The 21260-nt window shown below is 40.1% G+C and overlaps 3 protein-coding genes across 3 annotated transcripts in view; 2 read left to right on the plus strand and 1 right to left on the minus strand.

Moving 5' to 3' along the window:
* The first annotated feature begins 53 nt into the window (after nucleotides 1–53).
* LOC117140791 (platelet glycoprotein Ib alpha chain-like) lies at nucleotides 54–624 on the plus strand. Its single transcript, XM_033303886.1, has one exon. The coding sequence runs from the start codon at nucleotides 244–246 to the stop codon at nucleotides 622–624; it is 381 nt and encodes a 126-aa protein (XP_033159777.1). The 5' UTR covers nucleotides 54–243.
* Nucleotides 625–1326: 702 nt separating this feature from the next.
* The window catches only part of LOC117141791, a 28346-nt gene continuing 8412 nt past the window's right edge, over nucleotides 1327–21260 (plus strand). The window contains exons 1-2 of the mRNA XM_033305431.1: nucleotides 1327–1556; nucleotides 16878–17525. Coding sequence (XP_033161322.1) covers nucleotides 17481–17525 — 45 coding nt within the window. The 5' untranslated portion in view covers nucleotides 1327–1556; nucleotides 16878–17480. The remainder of the gene's footprint in view (nucleotides 1557–16877; nucleotides 17526–21260) is intronic.
* LOC117141794 lies at nucleotides 15733–16882 on the minus strand. The gene is made up of 3 exons (XM_033305435.1): nucleotides 16755–16882; nucleotides 16133–16667; nucleotides 15733–16076 (listed from the first exon to the last, which is right to left on the minus strand). Exons 1-3 carry the CDS (start codon nucleotides 16812–16814, stop codon nucleotides 15904–15906), a joined length of 768 nt encoding a protein of 255 aa, XP_033161326.1. The 5' UTR covers nucleotides 16815–16882; the 3' UTR covers nucleotides 15733–15903.

Here is a 21260-nt window from a genome sequence, read left to right on the forward strand (position 1 = left end):
TTTCTATAATTAAGTGAGCCTCTGTATTAATAGCCTAGTTTTACATTGCGAAAATGTGGTGTTGATCTCTGTTTAAACAACCCAAATTTACTAAGATATCACACTCCGATTCGATTCTAAGCGACTGTTTGCTGTTTGCTTAAGGAAAACAAGTCTGAGATCTTCCATTGATTTGGCTATATATAAGCCGGCTTCGCCCAGAAAGAAGCACATCTGTCATAGCAGTCTGAAACATTGTTAAAGATGCGATTCCAGCTAACTATCTTCCTCGCCGTCGCGGCTTTCGTTTCGACTGCCTGGGCAGCGTCTGGTCCTGCCGCAACTCCGCCCGCTGATCCTGCTACTCCACCGGCCACTGATCCTGCCACTCCTCCGGCTACTGATCCTGCCACACCTCCGGCCACTGATCCCGCCACGCCCACTACTCCAACTACTCCCACTACTCCCTCGGCATCCGATAGCAGCACCACCGCACCCACCACCGTGGCTCCCACCACCAAGAAACCAAGTGAGAAGAAGAAGACCGTTGTCCACTACAAGAAGAAGACCCACAAGCCGATCAGACGCCGCACGATCCGCCACTCACATGAAGGCAAGAGGAAGAACCGATCCCGCCGGGATTGAGAAGGACATCTCGTTTTGAACACCGCAGACCAAGTAGATCGAACGACCCACACGCACCTTGTTAATGCTAATGTTACTTTACTCTTATTAAGTTCGCAATATTTAAATTAAAAACATATTTTAAAAATTAAAAAAAAAATCATTAGGTTTTGTTTTTTAAAAACTATGTTTAGCTTTTGGTACAAGCATGAATCCCAAATAAAATCCATACAGAAAAGGATATAAAGCTAACTTATGGATTATACTTAGAGGATTACTTAGTACTTTAGTAATATGCGGTGGACTAATAGTTATAGTTCAATAGTTATTATTTTTTTATTTCATAAGTGCGCACTTTAGCACACTGGCTCTTGAGAACTATATGCACATGTTTAACATGGCGGATGAGTAATATTATTTCTTATTGCTTGTATATTTCGAATACAACTTTTTGCAGTCATCTTTTCATTGGATCGGTAAAAGCCTAGTCAACACTTAAGTAAATATTTAACTTTAAGATTGTTGTTAAAGATAAAACATATATCAGCTCATAGCTCGCAGTAAGTCCGGGCCAGAAAGATGTCGACTTTTTGGCTTAATCGAAATGTCTAAGAAAGCCCAACAAAAGTTTTGTTCCATGTGCGAAAGCTTTGGTGGGGAAGCTTTTGAGCGCGTGGCGCTCGAAGAAATCGGTAGCCGCAACTTGGAATCAGTTGAGTTTTAAGCTTCGATGCGTTCGGTTCGCTATTCCCGATGCGGCGTGATTCTAAAAAAAAAACCCGGTTTGGTGCACTCTAAGCTCGTAACGATCCCGAAAATTCGACATTCGGAGTGCTAAGTGCTCGGATTTTTTGACCAAAACATAATTGTGAGAATTGAGAAACTTGATTAGTGTCATTTTTGGATTTACACAATCGGATTTGTACTGAACACACATTTCTGGCGATTAAAAGGTAATGAGTTTGACTTTTCCATCCTACAACTATCTATTCTATATCTATTTGTAATAACTGGATGGGTGGGCAACTTCCGTTCAATATCCGGCCCTCCTTTCTATTTTCCACTTTTCTAGGCCCACTTGCAGTTCAATGGATTTCCACAAGTACAAGTATTACTTAATTTCTTTGCTTAATCCGATTTGCGTGCATTGAACTTTTCATCTTTGGGTATTTTTCCCTGTTGATGTTGTAGTCGCTGTTTTTGTTTTTTATCTGTTTTTTTGCACCAACTTCTTGTGGTTGATTGTTTTTTTTTGTTTCTCCATCTCAGTCTGGCGAGCCAAACGGCTTGTTCTCATTTTATTTAATGAGTTCCCCGGCATTTGAGCCTTTGTTTTGCATTGTTGGAAACCCTGTTTGTTCAATAGGTTTAAAACGTTTCAGTAATTCAAGCCGAAGCGAAATTATTAGCAAGTGGATTTGACGCTAATGGGGCATTCTGATATCGTTTTAGTATTGAATGAAATGTTTGGCAGCCAAAATTACGTTTTTGTAGTTTCTACAAATATACGGAAAAAGCACGAATGATTGTTTTCAATCCAGTAAATGTCACGGCAATAATTTTCTAATATTTAAACTTGAAAGTAATATTTTTATGGGTATTTTTTCTTTTTTCTTACCTCTATTATCACAGTTAACCAAAGATGCATTTTCTCGAAAAAAAAGTAGTAAGTAATAGCTTTCTTCCGTTGGAATTCCTTGCTGACCACACAATATGATTAACTCTTTAGCCAAATTAGAAACCAGTTAAACATCAGCCAATCGTAGATCGATGTCAAAATATCTGAGCCCAGCATGTGCGACCCATTTAGGTTGGTCCATCAGCCACCTGCTCGATCTCCCGGACAGTTGACCGGGCTCATTATCCGACTACCAGCTAGCGGTTTTCCAACTCAAAAGCGATTCGCCGACACTTGAAGTTCGAAGACCCATTGGCAAACCATTTGCGAACCCGAAAAATTTAAAACCAAAGCCCAACCCAAACCCAAACCCAATCGCCGCGAAAGCCACAAAGCCAATTCTGTGCAGAACAAAAGCCAAACGGAGATCGGAGCCATTAAGCCTGGCCAAGAGTTTCCAGTCGGCCAAAAGTCATTAAAGACAAAAATCTATTGAAAACGGCAAACAACACGCCTTAAAAAATACCTTGGCTCTCGATGATGGCGGTGTGGGGTACAAAAAAAAAAGTATTTCTGCAGTTTTCGTGTTGGCCAGGTGGTATGGATGTATAGATGCCATGCCCCGTCTCTAAATCCCCCACCATGTTAGCCATGTTAATTACGCGCTTATCAGTTCGTTACAAACGCTGGAGTTTCTCTCCATGCCAGGAGGAGAGTCCAGCACAACCCGCAATTACGGACGTGTAGTGTCCAGCTCTTAGGCCAAGTCGAATTCCACAGGCGTTCTAATTTCTTTGCTCTCTTTTCGCTGCGATTAATCAAAATTGTATCTATCGGATGCAAGGCTTCTGTGTATGTATGTACTGTAATTACTGGATTCTGCATATGAGTACATAATGATAACCCTCGAAGCGATCCATTCGCGCTCCATGCCAGTGTCTCACTTTCTCCTCCTTTTCGCGGATGGGGCACCAATTGGTGGGTGTGGCCACTCCCCCGCTCCCCGCAAACACCGATTCAATTTGACAATCTATAAAAATATTGATGATTATATTCAAATTGTATGAAAGCCAATGGAAGCTACAAGACATGCAGGTAGAGCTTGGTTTTCATACTTCTCCACATTCAGGTGTGCATCCACTTTAATTAAGAAAACCATTAACAATATCGATCATAAAGCGAGGTTTGGTTACTTTTTCGTGTCAAAAGTTTTCTTTTTATATTTAATGTAAAAACAACATTACCATAAGTAGAGCGGATATTATGTTACTTAATTGTGTATTTCTACATTTAAATTATTATCATTTGAAAATTCAGAGCACCATGAGTTGGAAATCACTTAATTCCTATGTAATTTGTTTAGAAAATGAAGTAATTTCCACTTTATCTGTTTTTAACTGCCATAAAAAAGGTTATTTATACATATTTTACTATTATAGGCTATGAAATGTTTTTATTTCAGTCTGCTTGATATTTTGTTGTTAACAATCTAGAGGTAATTTCATCATGCATATTCTGTACGAAGAGTGCAACATTGCATTGCATAACCAAGTCACCTGCATAAGCATTAAAAATCAATAAACTTGTCACCCGAAAAGGGAAACTAAATGCACATTTTCCGCTTGCGTAATCTGCCGAAGAAGCCACCAAAAAAATAAAAAAAATACAAAAAAATGGCACAAAAAACAAAGACGAATGCTGTGCCGAAAAAACTGATTTTCGAAAACTTTGAAAAAAAGGTATTGGTGAATACGATGCAACCGAATAATGGTTACTTTCTAATGCCGTTTCCTGATGTCCCATGGTTTTCCTAGGATTTCCTTTTTTTTAAATTTTTTTTTCCGTTTTGTCGGTTTGCCATGGACATTATCACCCCGAAAACCAAAAACTCACTTGACAGCCAGACGCCGCCCCTCCGTTCCTGCCCCCCTTCCCCATCGCTTTTTCCACATTGTCATTGAAGTCCATCGACTCTGCGCAGACCAACTGCATTTCCCACTCAAGACAACATTTCATAAAGTTTATTAAACTTTAACCAAATTGTTAAAGCGCCTCCATTCCCCCACCTCATCCCCCCCGCTCCGCATCGCATTCACTTTTAGTGCGGCTGCTGCTGCTGTAGGCGCTCCAAACGAGTCCGTCAACTTTGGCCAGCCTCGGACCAAAACAAACTGCCACATTGGCCGAAGTGGTTGGCTGGAACGCATTGGTAATGGTAATGGTAATGGCTCTAACCACTCGGTATCGTAGTTTTTGTTTTTCCCTGAAGTGGCAAACATTTTCCACGAACACTCCAATCCAATCCACTCCACTCCATACGAATCATATTCCATTCAGGAGCAGTCGGGCGGGATTTTATATGCATTCGTGTCCGGCGAACGAGAATCGCAAATTAATTTTCAAATTGCGTTAAGTGTCAAAAAGTAAAATCTATTAAGCGATCATTTCCTTAAGAGGAAAACGCAATGGGGAAATGCAAGCAAATTACAAGTGCACTATTATGCAATCGAAGAGTTGTAAATTGATATCAAATTCTGTTATTAGTTAATTTATTATCCTGCTTTCATAGGTATTCAAAAAACTATGGTTCATTCATTTAATATTTATTAATGATTTAAATTAATGATTTAAGTAGCTATTTCGAACAATTCTTTTCTACTAGAAATCAAATCTAAATACCAATGCATTTTACTTATTTGATTTTATTTATATCTATACAAAGCTAATTATTTATTTATCATAAAGTGGTTAAACAAAAAGGATTCTTAAAAAGACAAATTGTAGTTAATGGTAAATGATTTTTGAATATGTGAAAGAAAAGCTTATTTATTTACCTGGCACGTAATTTCTTGAATGTCAACTAACCTGACAATCAGTTAACATCTCCTAAATTGACAGCTAAGAAAGCGAAGAAATTTGCCCAGAAGGAAAGCTATTTTCGTTTCAAAAAGTTAATACCAATTAAAATTCAAACCATTTCTTACCATATTCTCCTTTGACTTAAGTTTAAACTTGCACCTCTTATTCAAACACATAGATCCCAAACGTTAACCATATAAATAAACTGCAGGTTGAATCAGCTTACTCTCATGCAAGTAGACAATGCCATTCGAACAATAAACAAAAAAAACATGCCAGTGCATTTGACTTAATTAGGAAATTGTACAAGTGCATGAGCTGAACCCTCTAACTCCAAAGGCAATTGCCATTAGCCACATTAACCGCATTTTTCCATTCCGCCAGGCAGCGATATGTCACCACTTGACTAGCCGCCATTTCCATTCCATTTCCCGCCCTCAACCACGAAGTGGTTGCCTCAAATGCTGCACTTGCGCATTTGCATTGAAAGTTGTTTTGGTTCGGTTCCAATTGAAATTGAAAATTCCATCAGGGAATCGCGTTTCATTCAACTGGCAGGGAAAAAAATGTACTGATTTGGTATTGAAATTTTTTAAAGCGAATGACATTGAAGAAGTTGACTAAAATGTCAGGGGTTAACAATGGGTTTTTGTAACTTTTTGTAAAGTCTATGAAAGAAGTCACTTGTGGCTAGCAATGACTATGGCAATTTACTCCAAATTTGCTATATTTATTTATTACCTCATTTTTGGCCACTTTGGCTTCGCAGAACAAGTTTAAACATTTCGATTGTAAGATTGAAAAACTTTAGCTATATATATGTACATATATTCGTGGCTAAGAGAGAAAAGAATGCGGCAATAATCGCCAGCAGCCAATAAACATAAAAACGGCCGAAACTTGCCTTAAAAAATGCCGAAATGTCTGGGACAATTGGACATTGCGCATACGCCCGGTTGGCCACAATTTGATTATGGAAGTGCAATTTCAGTCGTTTCCTCATCGAATCTCGTATGCAATTTATTACACACCCACTTTTATCGACACGTAAAATAATAACACGCATATCGACCCAATTTCAATACTATCTTTTATATATATCTGTTTTTCCCCATTTGAAAAGGCAACTGGAACGAGTTTTTTGACTTGATCCAATGACCTCAAACCGCACGAATTCAAATTGAGCGGGCCAAGTAAAAAAAGTTCACACCTAAAAGGCTTTGCTGCAAAAAGTAAAAAGCCACGATTTATTTGGGCCAAAATGCAGGTGAATAGCCGGCGAATAAGCCACAATTCGATCGCACTACACCTTAGTTTCTGTTTCAATTTCGGTTTTCTGTTCAGTTTTACCTTGCCCAGCCCAGCAAATCGACTTTTGTGCCCATTTTCAATGCAAATCGCATTAAGGCAAATGTTGCAAACGGCAGCCAGCAGCTTTTGCACACACGCCACAGGTAATTTGTAACAATTTCTTAATGACCAACGTGGCAGAGAGGCACAAAAAAGCGAGCAAACCAGACTCGAAAACGGTGAAATGAAATGAAATTAAATGTTATTGATAGCCAAGTTGCAAATGCAGATATGCAGGAGCTATATTGGTAAGCTTAAATGGTTTACGAGGCAATTTTTTAAAGGCACCAACGAACATTAAAAACAACATAAATGGTTGATACAGTTTTAAAGTCAAAATATCCAACAAACTAAATGGTTTTCTTCATCAAAAAATTTAAGCATGATTTTTTTAAATTTACAGTGAAATCTTTAATTTTATTATTAATATTTATTAAGTGAAGAATCCGTACATCATAATATTGTATCTTAACATCACAGTGTGGAGAAGTATTCTTATCAATTACCAAACACTATAAAATAAAATAAGTGGAGTAGGAACATAAATGAAGAGTTTTTACTGCTGCCCAATTGTCTTGGCGAAGCCTTGCCGTTTAAGTCTTCTTAGAGGTCGAGCGGGGATGAGACGTCTTGCAAGAAGACTGCTATGGCTCAGTAATCTGTCACTATACCGACTTGTATGTCTCCCAATTTGTGACTCAACTGTGTGAATATTGAGGTCTTTATGGAGTGTAGAGTTACGTACATACCAGGGGCAGTTGGTTATTTGTCGTAATGCGCGATTTTGCATCACCTGGATACGATTATAATTCGATTTGGCTGCAATTCCCCAAATCTGGATCCCGTATAACCATATCGGTACGATACAGTGCGCATACACAGCTCTTTTGCACCTCATCGAAAGAGTGCTCCTTCTATTCATGAGCCATCTCAGCTGTTGTGATCTGTGGCCACATTTTTTTACTGTGTTTTTTAGATGCGGCCCAAAGGTGAGCCGTTTATCCAGGGTGATACCTAGATATGTTGCTTGCAGGGGCTGATTCAGGGTAACTCCTTCTAGCCGAATTGGAGGGGTGTTTGGGATAAGCGTTTTTAACGTGAAGCACGGGTTTGTTGTTTTCAGTGGGTTTATTTTTAGGTTCCACCGTTTACACCAGACTGCCAGAGCATTAATATATTCTTGTAGTCCGTTAGCTGCCTCTCTGCTGTCCCTAGAGTTATATACAACTGCGATGTCATCTGCATAGGTTGCAATAAGAGTCCTGTTCGGTGCTGCCATGTGTTCGAAACTCGGGCAAGGGATATCAGCAGTGTACAAGGAATACAGTAGCGGTCCGAGAACACTGCCCTGAGGGACTCCAGCTCTCATTGGGTATATAGAGGAGTAGCTATTTCTCACCGTGATTTTAAATTGTCTTTCTTCTAGATATGACTTTAAAATACAGAAGTAGGGCGCAGGTAGAAGGGTCTTTATCTTGCATAATAATCCAACATGCCATACTTTGTCGAAGGCTTGTTGCATATCTATAAAGACGGCGTTGGAGTACTCGCAGTCGTCAGACTAAGTCAGCTATTTGAACTTAATTGCCTATCGGTATTATTAAGTGGCTAATAAGAGAGTCCATATTGGCAGCACGGATGGCTCTGTGAAACTGCTAATATACATTACGGTCAATTTGCGTTGCTAAGCCGCAATTGCCGTAGACTTTCGTCGGATGAAGTTTGTTGGCTTTGTGGGATTTTCATTTTGCATACTCCTCACAATCTCTTGCCAAATAAATCGCATCGTTTTGGCCAATCTGAAAGTGAAAGAGGCGCTGTTTAACTTTTTCAGCCAAATAATGCTTTTGTTTAAGAATAGTTTATGCTTTTAAAGAGTTATTATCTGCGACTTTTAAATGTAAGAAAAGATGAGCTAAAAAACTTTCCCAAGTTGCTCGTGGGAAAATATATAAAACTTGAAGTTTAAACTCCAAAAATATTATAAACAAAAAAATTATTTTCATTATACTTATATTTAATACAATTGGTCATTAATAAACTTATATTTTGTGCTCTATTACAGGTTTGTAAATCACATTTTTGGTCTTGGATGAGCTAAGCTCGCGATTTCTCGGCGCAATTTCTATTTTTAATCGAGGCTCAAGTATGTACGTACATATGTGGGTAGGGATTTTAATGCAAATGAGCATCGACAGACAAGCAAACAAATCAAAAATGCTAATTACGCAGGTAGAAATCAAAGTTCGGCCAGCAAATGAGAAAAGGAAAGCCGAAAAAATGGCCAAGTCTTCGGGCCAAGTCGACTGCCAATCAATGTGACTATTTGCTTAATGGAAATTGAATTTTTGCCCATTGCAGACGGATTGAGATTTATGCCAAGTGTCTGCGAGCTTTCAAGTTCAATGCAGTGGGAAATTTCAATTAACGAACCAAAAAAAAATGCCCAAAAAATAGAAATTGGCCACTTGAAAGCGATTCACCGCCGTGGGCACACGAAAAATACAGAGGAAGCGACTGATGACCAGATACAAAGATATCTATGTATATGTATAGATACAAAGATATCTATGTATTTGTATAGATACAAAGATACAACGAGCGGTCTTGTCAACCAACCTACGCTTTTTCTGCACTTGACCGGCTAATGGCTTTTTTGCGTTTCATTGAGCCAAACAAACTGGAAAAAAAGAAGAGAAAAACTGTCCAGCATCTTGGCTTTTCACAATTTGGCAGCTTGTTGAAAGTGAAATGTGTGAAAATGGCTAATTAAATGCACGAATGCCCCGCAACAAGTACATCATCTTCATCTTCGCGGCTTGGGATAATGTGATTTGACTAGCTCACGTAGCGGGGTTTCACTATATGGCTAATTATGAAATTTCAGTTTGTTTTTGGTTTTGCCGCCTTCTTTAGTTGTGGAGAGCAAGTCATTTCCGTCGGTTTATTGAGTGATTTTTACGACTGCCGATCCCCGAAAAGCAAAACTTGAAAGCGCCATTTGTTTACTTCTTTTCACTTTTCTTGTTCTGCTTGTGGATCAACAGCAATGTTTAATAACGCTCAGCACGTAGCTTTAATTACGCTTCAAGTTTGTTGCCTGAGTCTTTTGTTTTACGACTAATTTAAGCCACAAATGTTTATCATAAAAGTGGTCGACCATAATTGGGTTTATGGTTTTGATTTGATGCCCTGTTCATTTGGTACACAAACCTACATATTTTAGAAATGCTTAGAAAGGGCAATATAAACACAAAAAATTGTGTTAGTATGGTAAGCTCTTTTGTGTTATTAGAACCTTAAACGCTTTCTTTATGCAATAATCTTTACAGATACCGGATTTCGCAATAAGTGGTTTAGCTCTTACAAAATTAAATGGCGAATTCAGTTCGTAATTTATGCAAATCTCTTGAACTCATGTCCCAACCGTTGAACTCGAATAAAAAGAATAAGCTGAATAGAAAACCAAACCTCTACAAAATTTGTCAATAATGAAATTGATAGATTGACAGTCGGCAAGAAAGGGAGAAATTCTGTGAATACCAAATGCAAATCACCATTTGCATAATGTAATTTTAGCGAAAATTATAGATTCCTCAACAGGTTATACACAATCGTTGGAATGCAAGCAAAAACAAAAGCCAGCCAGCAGAAAAATTAAAATCAATTCTAGCACAGATCCAAAACAGGTTTTTCCTAATCAAAACTGTGTCAAATCTTCGAGAATGCGCCGCAGAATTACTCAGATATTTCAAAATGCAACAAAAAGAAAAATATTTGCTTTAATCAGTTGTCTCGAATGGCAAATCGAATATTTCACTGCCTTCTTTCGGTTTTTTTCTTTTAGACATTCTCAAAACTAATTGGGCCTCCGACTGCATAAATAAAAGCGAAGCGGTCGTTTAGGTTCATTGACTTGGATTTTAATACGATTTCATGGTTCGGGCTTATAACTGTGCCACCTTTCTGAAGTCGATTAAGTTTAGTAACGTGGATTTTTAGAAAAGTATCAACTGTCCGCAGTGGGAAAGTTTCAGGTGAAAGGGCAGTCAGAATCTTTGAAACTTTATTTTATATAAAGTATTATGCAAATATCACATCATTTTAATTGCAACCTTGAATCACACGAACGTTTAATGTCATATATCTTGGGAAATAAATCACATTAAATAAATAAACATTCGAAAAATATAAATCTTTGTTTACGCAGCGTATTCATTATGCCCCGCATTTGTTGTCGTATTTTTGGATAAATATTTATTTGGGATTACTTGGGATTATTTCGATATACTAGAGAATAATTCCCCCGAAAGGCAGCAATTTGTGTATATTTATTTATTATTTATTTAAGTAATGAGCGACTCGTTTTTTGGCGTGGCAAATTCACGGGGCTTGTTTAGCTTTGGAGTTTATAATGGAATATATAAATTTTAGCCATGGAATGGTACTGACAGATTCAATCTTTTCTGCTGTTGCTTTTGTTCTCAGTCAACTGATCTTTGTCATTTGGGCTTGTTGTGGCTTTGTTGCGGTTAGTAAAGTAGCACTGTTGAAAATAAAAGTGAGCGCCGTCTTCTTAGAGGCTTTTGCTTGTGGTTTGCCGTCTACGTATTTGTATCTGACAGATATTCAATCTTCATCTTTGCCATCGAATCGTTCGTCAAACGTGTTTTATTGTATGAGATACTTGCGCTATTTTCTGCGTCTTGTCTTCTCATCTCAAGTGGGTTCTGATCCCCGCGCACCACCCGCTCCTCAACTATACATATACCACGTATTTATGATCGTATTGGGTATGGGTACGTGTATTACCTGGGTCTGGGCCTGGGCAGTCACGACATTTGAACAAGCAGCCCCATATTGCCGACGACGACAGCTCAAGGTCGCATTCCTTGCAGGTGACGGAGTCTCGAGTCGTTTGGTGATTTGTTTCACATCGGCACTCGATGTCTGCAGCAGCTCTCCAGGTCTTAGGACTCCACTCCGAGTATCTCTATTTCGATGATGGCTGAGTGGGCGGACAAATGAGTTTGGGTTTCGGCTACCGATCCGCTGCTCAAGCCAAGAAATCCCATGACAAGTGCTTAGGAATCAATCAAACTTTGGCTGCATTCGTTGGGAGCACGTGGAAGTACTTAGCTCGGCTTAGTTCCGCTTGTAGCAATTCAATAGAATATATATTTAGATTTTATGTATGCTTTTCCTAAGAACCTCGCCTTTCACACATTTTTATCATAAAATCCTACAATTTTCTTTGGAATTTTCCTTCATTCATTGCGATGTGGGTGTACCATAGATCGTACAGACAGTTCCTGTTCAGAGTTATAGGCATTGCCATTAACGCTCCCAGAGAAAAACCGAAGACAAACTAGAGTCGGCATACTTTGAGATTCCATCTGCACCTAATTTATGATGGGGACAGCTTCTTTTTTACCCGCCAGCAATGGCAATAAACAGGAGATGCCAGTACGTGAGGAGTACGACTAAATGAAGTCACGACCGTTCAGAGAAGAAGAATTGTACACATGTGTGCAGCATGTATTTATGTGGGGGGTGGGTGGTGGAGCTCCAAGTAGGGTGTGTCCGCTGATCAGTCTCCAGGCGGGGGAATCTCGCCGCGAGGCGCAGCTCAGTGGGTTAATGGAACAGCCAAGTGAGACGGAAGAGAAGTAATACGCGCTAAATGAGGATCTACCAAAGTCAAATAACAGATGATTAATTCAAATGTTGAATGTTATTTTTAGGCTTTAATAATAAGGATCCATTAGGAGCAGCATAACTATTGCTTTGAACACATTTGACTCAAATCATTATTACTTTAAGTTAATTTATAATTATCTTAATGTGAACACAAGCTGTGCTTTCTTTATTAAGCAACATTTGTAGAGTTAAAAGTTAATTGGAAAAGGCGAATGATTTTGGGTGGGTTCCAGCCAGCGGGGGTTGGTCAGGTTAAGGTGAAGCTGCAGGGGCATTGGGGTGGCTTAGTTGAGGGCGCGAGGTGAAACATGGACCACATCTCTCTATGGCAGGCAAGTGTCAGTCCAAGATGCTGGCCAGTCGTCGCCTTCTCCTGTGCGTTTGAATCGCTTGGCCACGGTTCGGATTTGGTTCGTTTTTGGTCTTGGTTCGACAGCCCAGAGAGTGAAAAATAACTTAAACTTTTACTTTCACTGCCAATTTGACTGAACGAACAGGCCTCGTCTCTCAATTTGCATGGCATGTGGACTGGATGAGATGGGGGGCAGCAACTGAGGTACCCTATGGTATGGTATGGTATGTTATGGTATGGCTGAACAATGTTATTGTGTGCTGTATCTAAGACTTATTTGCAAATATATCTGGCGGCAATTTAGCGCGCAGATACGAGTGTGCATCTCGAGGGCCCCTTCGCCCAGTGCATTGTCTTCAGTCTTAAGTCGTCAGTCTTCAGTCGTCAGTCTTCAGTCTCCAGTCTTCAGTCTTGCGTCTTTAGTTTAATTTCATTTTTACAACAGCACCGGCAAAACAACATCTTCGGTTCACCTCTGCCCAAGTGTTCAACACACGTGTATATTCACATGTGCTGCAATCTGATCGCCACGTCGAGATTTCAGCCGCAGCAGGCAGCAAATGTTAATGATGAGCATTTGGGTTCGCGAACCAATCTTCTACTCTTCTCCAGCTTAACTGATGTTGGACATGCTGCTTTAAGTTGTTTACCCGATTATTCGCATGTATTGCGGATGTCGGGAAAATGGAAATGGTCGTTGACTGCTCATCAGCTCTTCGATTCGGCGAAAGTTTTTCCAAGTGATTGAGGATCGTAAAGAGGAAAAGAGGATGCACTTTGTAACGAGGAGAATACATATTCCACAGAAATAAATTTTAATTTAGTTAGTTAGTAGATGTATGAATGAATGCAATCCAAGATCACAAAAAAGTCAAAGTTAAGGCAGCAATTAAAACTCAATAATCATACAGTAGGGTAATAGCTGAGCAATGTTATTTTCGTTTTTCTCGGGCTAAGTTGGTTGGCTGGCAATTCTGGCCTTGTTCTTAATAGACAAGCGCTGTTTTTGCATATATTTTCATGGAAGATGCATAATTAAGCCGTCGTCCACGGTGCTGTGATATCGGGTTCCACTGCTGACCGCAGTGACGATGCTAACCTTGCGTGAAAAGAATGCAGCTGCATTGAAGTTCGTTGCCTAAGTCTTTCGTATGCGGGCAGCTCGGAATTCTAATCAAGGCCTGAGGGCGTGGCCCTGCCACATATCACGTAGACGAAAGCCCAACGAAATTGAAAAACAAAGCTAACTTTCTTTCCGTTACTCTCACTTTGCCAGCGCTTATCTGGAATGTGTTTATCTTGCATCTGCATAAATATGGAGATGCGACATCGAGCATTTCGTAAGACTTAAATGCGTTTTGGGCCATGTTTTCATTTTCATTCGGCCGCGTTTATGTTGGAAATCTACCGATCGGTTCAACAGATCGGAGTTAAAGACGCGTGTGCCTACGTAATCGTCTTGACACGTCTTCTTTGGCCAGGTGAAAGACCCCAAGATACGAAAGTCACCCGCGGCGGTGTGCTGACATATTGATGCTGCCTCTTCCACGGCAGTTTGATGGTAGCGCACAATAGCAGAATTCAGCTCGAATGGGGTGTCACACTCTTGATACCACAATTAAGTTGGTAAAAGTCAACAATCTGAGCTGATATACGAAGTGACTTGAAGATACAAGTGCCTCTATGAATAGAAACAATGATGAATGGGGAAATAAGATGAGGAAGGGAGATTTGGACCAAAAAGATAATAATTACATATCGGAAGTTGTATCAAGACACTATAGACAATGCAAAGTAATTCCAAGCCAACTTCAGACAAAAAAATGCTAGTAAATCAAGGAAAGAGTCTTTAGTTTCATACATAAGCAACAAAGTTAAGTTAAGTTATAAATAATTTGCAAATTGCTGCCATATGTGGAAGAATTTCTTAGTACACTTTATGATTTGCGTTCAAGTACTTGTACTTGCAATAAATTGTATCTGTATGCTTTTTAATTATAACAATGAACATAAAACGCTGTGAATCGTAAGCCAGATCAACATACTCCAATTAGCCGAACAAGCTTTGTTGTAAGAAAATCAAAATCAAATTAAGATTCCGACCAAAACTTCGCCTCGGCCTCCGGCTGCGCCGCCAGGCAATAAATTTGATATTCAAAGTAAATTTTCAATTTCTACGCGAATAGATATTTCCATAAATAAACCGCATAAATCAGAGCTGCGATCGTTGAGCTGACGGAGCTGCAAAGCCAGCTCGGCTCATTAGTAATCAAAAGCTGTGCAGCTCTGCGCCAGACTGAGAATCGCAGAAGTGGAGAATCTGAGACATGGCTATTGAATTCTGGCCGAGAGCAGAGACTTGCACAAATTGTTGCACAAGCCGCGCGGCAGCGATTCGTGGGCTGTAAGTGGCTGCTTGCCACTGGAGCGATGTCGCCAACGCATCCAAGTGGCCTCCGGCGCCGTTTTGTCTATACATCACTCAAAGAAAAAATGTTGCCAAATTTTTAATATATTAAACCACATTTTTTCAAATAATCCATGGCATCAAATTTGAGATAATTCCTTAATAGTTTGTTTAAATGCATACAACATTTGTGATATAAATCAATTATTTTTGTATAAAGCCACTATATTTGGCTCAGTGTACTTACTCCCTGGGCACCGATAGTCAAGACTCTCCAGACCACCGAGCACAGAACCCCAGTTAACTCGTTGACTTGGTCTTAATGGCCATTCGCTTGTGCTGTGCTCTGTGTCAATTTAAATATTTTAGCCATTTCATTTTGTGCCGCTGACCGGCAAAAACGCTCGAGTGTCGCTTGTCGAACGGAAAAAAGTCTTCAAAAATTTCTACTATTTTGCATTTGAGCAATGAACAATGATCACTGTTTCAGTAGTTAACAACATTTTTTACGCTGTTCGCTGACCGTGTTGATGTTAAGTGGATTTCTTAAGATAAAAGCAAAAGTAGTGCTGCCAAAGAAACAGAAAACATAAAATAGTTTTAAATTTTTGGCATTAAGAGTGTTGAATATGGTATGTTGTAAATTAAGATTGATTGTTAGTAAAATTATATAAGACCCTAAAAATACTTAAGCAAATTGCAAAGGATTTATTTAGTTTATTTGTTTTATTTTCGCAAGTAATTAAGTATAGGCTGTATTCATTTAACACCTTAGCTTTATAAAGTTATAATTATTATTAATTAATTAGCAAAACTATCAAATGCTACACATGGCTTGAAAAGTAAGCAAACACAAAGTCGGGTAACTTTTGACACTAACAAATATGTGAAATATGTTGCACATTGAGAAAAACGTGTTATATTCATTAACAATATAGTAGCAAATAAATACGAGTACAAAAGCTAAGTCAATTTTTGGAAAGTTTGTAAATATTTAGTGTTCAATCGGTTAGTTTAACTGGCTTTGCTTGAGGATTTTTTGACCTTGATCTTGGTTCCGCCCACCGATGACTTTTTGCGACCATTTAATTTGGCCTTGTTGGAGGACAAAGGTGCCGGCTTGGGCTTAACCACCCTGGCCTCAACCCGAATGTACAGATCGTAGTTGAAGTCGCCGCAAGTCTTGCCTGAATGAGAGATCTTGATTAAATTAAGTTTCTAGCTAAGTAATACCTATACTAACCACAACACATTTCCTCGCCGCAGGACTCGCAGGTCATGAGTCGAGTTTCAACAATTCCGGATTTATTCTTGATTTTCTTGACACAATTGTTGAGGGCAAACTCCCGGCGATCGCGAGCCTCGGTTTTCAGCTCCAACTTTCCCATCTCGACCATGCGGCTGAAGTACTCCTCCTCCTGCTTGTTCTTGGGCCTCAGCGTGGTCAGCATCTTCCAATCGATGGGCACCGCACACAGTTCCATCAGCACCACATCCTTCATTTCACCGGGCACCGGATCCGCATAGGTGTACATCGCCTCTCGTTCCCCGTTGGCTCGCAGCAGCTTTCGCATCTCCTTTTTGGGCATCTTGAAGGCGTAGTCCTTCTCCCGGATCTTTATCTCCTCGGCGCGCACCTTCACCGGTCGCATCTTGTAGTCGGGCACCTTCTCCAGCAGCCGTTTGAACTCCTCGACGGTCTGGATATTGCTGCGGCTGAGGTCCAAGACGGGCACCACCGTCTTCTTTTTGGACAGCAGGTCGTCTAGTTTGCTCATCTTCACGTGGTTTTGTTAATTAATATTTAATTGAAATTATTCCTTTAATTTTCTGAATATTTCTGTACTTGTTTTTCCGTTTAATACCTTGCTAAATCCTTTGCGAGCTATCGATTTAACATTGCCGGTTGCCAAGCAATTTGGCATGTCAACTTTAAGCCCATTTCTATGCCAGCTGAGTGACTAAACTTCCGTTTCTCTCCTTTCCAGATCCACGAACATCTTTATTCACGTGCCGAAGCCACAAGTTGTTGATAGATAACTCACTGGGCAAACAACAAACACGACCCGAAGACCCAAGAAACCCGTCGTCGAGCAACCGAAAACTGAAAACAAGAAACAAACAAACCCAAAACTCTTGGCTGGCATTTCATTTGCTTGGATCGCGTTACGTGGTGCGGTTGATGTTGGTCGTCTGCCCGCCAAAAAGAAAGTCACGACAGAAACGAGATTTCCAAGATTCTGCAACGAAAGTCAAAGTTACAAGTTTACTCCAAATTCGAGTCTTTTTGGCCCGGTTCAACGTCTTTGCAACACATTTTCGGTGTCTGCCCGTGTGTGTGCCACTTTAGAAAGTGAAAATCGAGTGCAGTCCGCTACTTTGTCTGGAATCGAATCTGAATCTCAACCCATCGGCGGCTGCAGTTGAAAGTGAATTTGTTTCGGGCTGCAAGTGATCACCATTTTCGTGATTCGATTTTTGGTGTTGTGAATTCATCACTATCAATCAGTAGTAGCCCGGGGTTTTCGGCTACTTGAATCCACTTCACATCCATCGACAGGAGATTTGACCGGCAAATCGGAGTGGCAACCATGGAGGCCGAGGAGGTTACAAAACTCGTCGATGGCGTGTATCGGGTAAGTTTTTCAATTATCATTACAACATTTCTTATTTGTTTTATTAATTAATGCACTCTTTGAGTTGATGGCAGCTAATGAGGGTATAAGCATTCTATTGCTGTTTTATGTCATATTCATTAAACTATCATATATGAAGGGGAATGAAATAATGAAGATTCTTTAATTTTTATGCCTACTACTACAAATCGTCTATTAATTCACTTGGGGGTCATATACAAACTTATGTAACCCGACTGGCACCTAGGTACTAACGTACCTGTTCCATGAAGGCCATTTCTATTAGCCACTTGAGACTAATTCATAACAATGTTTATGTTTTGGAAAACAATTTATAACTTTAAACGTTTTCTTTTTGTAAACCAAATTTATCGCCACACGCGATCTCCATAAGCGGCAGCAAATGAAAGCAACCAAAATTAATCTACAAAAGGAAAACAAAAAGCCGTGACTTGAACGTATTTCTTGCATGCCCTTGAAATGTTACGAATATATACAAAGATTATGCACTTAAATATCTAATTACTAGAGAGATTAAAATATTTTTATTTGGCTTTAAACCGGTAAAATGCTAGGATCTGAGATTTTATTGGCCAGCTTTAACTACCACTAAAAAAAGGGTGCTTAAATCATAACCAGAAACGGAGAACCACAAATATTTGCAGATAAAAATGGCAAGCAGCATTTGAAAGTGAAGTTTTTCTTGTCGGCTGTAAATTTGTAGCCAAATTTGGTCACGACATACGGTGGCTGTGTTGTGCCTTTCGGCATACATTTTTGGCCATAACATATATATGGTAAACCCGTATAACCAACGAAGCAAACGAGTTCAATTTTGGGTTTTGATTTGTTTGTTTGCGAAGCAACTGAAATCCAACGCAAATCCTCCCAAGTCGACGACAGACGCGACGACTCCGCCTCGAGAGTTTGCCAAGTTTTGGCTTCTCTTTTTCTTGGGTTTTTTTGCATCGGTTGCATCTGCCCGCAGTAGAGGTGTATTGCACATTTCGCGCATCTATTTCATTATGTAACTTTTGGTCTTTTTTTGTGTTTTTTTTTCTTTCTAGCAAAACTAGCTGTTGCTGTTTTCTGCGGTTTCTGCCGCTTGAAATTGCGGAAATTTTGTTTTTGGGCTCGTTTCCTTGGCTTGTTGCACATGGCTGAATTTTCGCGACCACCATTTGCATTTTTCCCCAGCCTTGTTTTTTTTACTATTTTTTCGCACTGTTATTGTCGCAGCCATGTAATGTGAATCGAGTAAATAGGTGCCGCTGGCTGCTTTTAATTAGTAGGCTTGCAAGCGGGCTAGTGCAAACGAAAGACTCAGGAAACGAACTTGCTCTGTCAATGGCAGGAAAAAATCGGAATCGGAATCTCAATGGCCGCGCATCAATCAACTAAAGACACTTCCTCAACACACACACACGCACACACAGCGACCAGATTATGACTTAATTCCCGGTGATTTATGCGCAATTGTCTGGGCTGAACTGGTCTTTCAATCGATTTATTATCTCAACATTTGATTTTCACATTTTTTACTGTCTTAGTGCATTCATTTTGCCTCGTTTGTGTGTTAATAGATCGCCTGTCTTTCGGCCTGGGACTCTGTGTGAATTCACTTCTGGTTTGGTCTGTGCAAGTTCTTGAACGGGTGTCTTAATTAATTCGATACCATTCGGTTTTCGGCTGGCTATTCTAGACTCATTAGCAGACCTCCTATGCTTATCGTTATATAAAGTCGTTTTTGGCCTTTCTAAAATTGGCACACTTAACCGTTTTTATGGGGGTTTCTCACATGCGGGTTTGCAAATGAAGCAGGAATGTTTGCTTTTACTAAACTGTGTGTTTTATAACTACATTTAATGAACTATCCTCCCCTCATAAATGTTCTGAGTAAAGGAATGCAAAACATGTAAAAAAACACCTAAAATTATATGTTTCGAAAATTTATCGTTGTCTTCGTTACATTTTTATGTTCAAAATGATTAATTAGATCTCTCATGTGCTTAAATCCTTATATATTTCACCAGATTTATTGTAATTTTTGCAACTTGTTCAATTTTTTGCCGGCACCCGTAATAAATCTTTAGCTCTGTTCAACCATAAATCTTAAATGGCGAACGAGTAAGTTGGTTGAGAAATTTACTCAAGAGATGATTGCTCAATACGCGCCTACTTTCCCTTTTAAATACATAATGCTTTTAATAAACAAAACACTGTTGAAACTAACATATTAAATAATGAGTAATATTGATTGCGAATTTATCCCACACACAGAACTCCTCGAAAAACCCCGAAAAACAACTCGTTTTCCTCTCACGCGAATCCATTATTATTTTTTCGAGTGAATAAAACCGCAAGTTGGGGCTGTCAAGTCAATGTTCAAAACGCATTTCATTCCAACAGCTGCCAGCGAATTTGCCAGTGGCGATGAATGCCTGTTTGTCATTCGCTTAGATTTATGGCACATTCCCCGCAACATAGATCGAAACTGAAGCCGCTCCAAGAGCCTGCTGCCATGATGATCGGATCAGAATGACATCCAGCTGACCACACAAAAGCCAACCTGCTGGGGGACGCGAAAAAAAGGGGCAGGCGGCCGGGAAAGGAGGCGAAGCCCCTCAAGAGTTTGGCGCACATGTACATATGGTGGGACGTTGGTGTCCGATGTGCCCATGCCGATGCTGAAGCTCCGGCAAGAAATGCAGAAACAAATTAAAATTGCAGCCACCTAATGCCCACAGACAGTTGTTGGTGGGGGTATGGGCATGGGGATTGGAGCTGTGAAAAAAGGTGGCAAGTGTGCACTTCGGACCTGAGAATGGCCAACTGGGAACTGGGAACTATTCACTGCAGCTGATTGCCATGCTTGGAAGGCATTTCTAAGGCTGCTGCTGCTGCTGCTGTTGCATTAGAGGGGGCGCCGCCACTTGGAACGATGTCACATCGTCTGGATACGGGAGGGGATCGGGGGCCCACAGTGGGATGTGACCATGGCAAATGGAACTGGGTTAACGTCCGACTCGTCGGAAAGAAGCCCTAGCAAAGCCAGCTGGGTCCATTTCTCATGCAGCTCAACGAAAGGGATTGATGAGGTTCTTTCATTTAATAGATTTAAATAAACTAGATAGTTGTATTATAACTTAATTAAATGTATTTCTTAGATAGCTAAAAGAGTATGTACCATATAACCTGTGTATACGTTTTTAAGCCCAACCTATGTCAACACTTGTTTTTTTTTCGTTGCTTAGAACGTACCACTTGTCATGTCCTGCTGCCATATAGCCATTGCTATCACCAAGGACATCTGGTCTTCGCTACATTTTCATTTAAGCTGTTTTTTTCCAAGTGCCTGGGAAGAAGTCACGCAAGCGAGAATTACGTTCGTTTAGCATTTTTCACGCACTTTGCGTTCATTCGTCAGCGGAGTGGAGGGTTTATCAAAAGGGGGGATTGGGGGGATTACCTACAGTTGGGGCTACCACTCCCCCCAAAACTTGCCCCTGCCGCCCCGAAAGAAGGCGTGACTGGTTGCGCCTTGACGCCTTCGTTGAGGTTTTTGTCAACAGTTAACTTGGCTCGCTGGCAAACCTGTTGCGTGTTGCCTTTTGCATTTGTTGGTTTCTAATTGGCATAATTGCGGCTTACTGTTGTTGTTGCTTTTTTGGGCTGGAACTGCATTCTCGCATGCTCTGAAGTGGGTGTGTCTCTAGCTGGCGTCGTTAAATTATG

Source organism: Drosophila mauritiana, chromosome 3L (genome assembly GCF_004382145.1).
Source record: "Drosophila mauritiana strain mau12 chromosome 3L, ASM438214v1, whole genome shotgun sequence".
Taxonomy (NCBI): Eukaryota; Metazoa; Arthropoda; class Insecta; order Diptera; family Drosophilidae; genus Drosophila; species Drosophila mauritiana.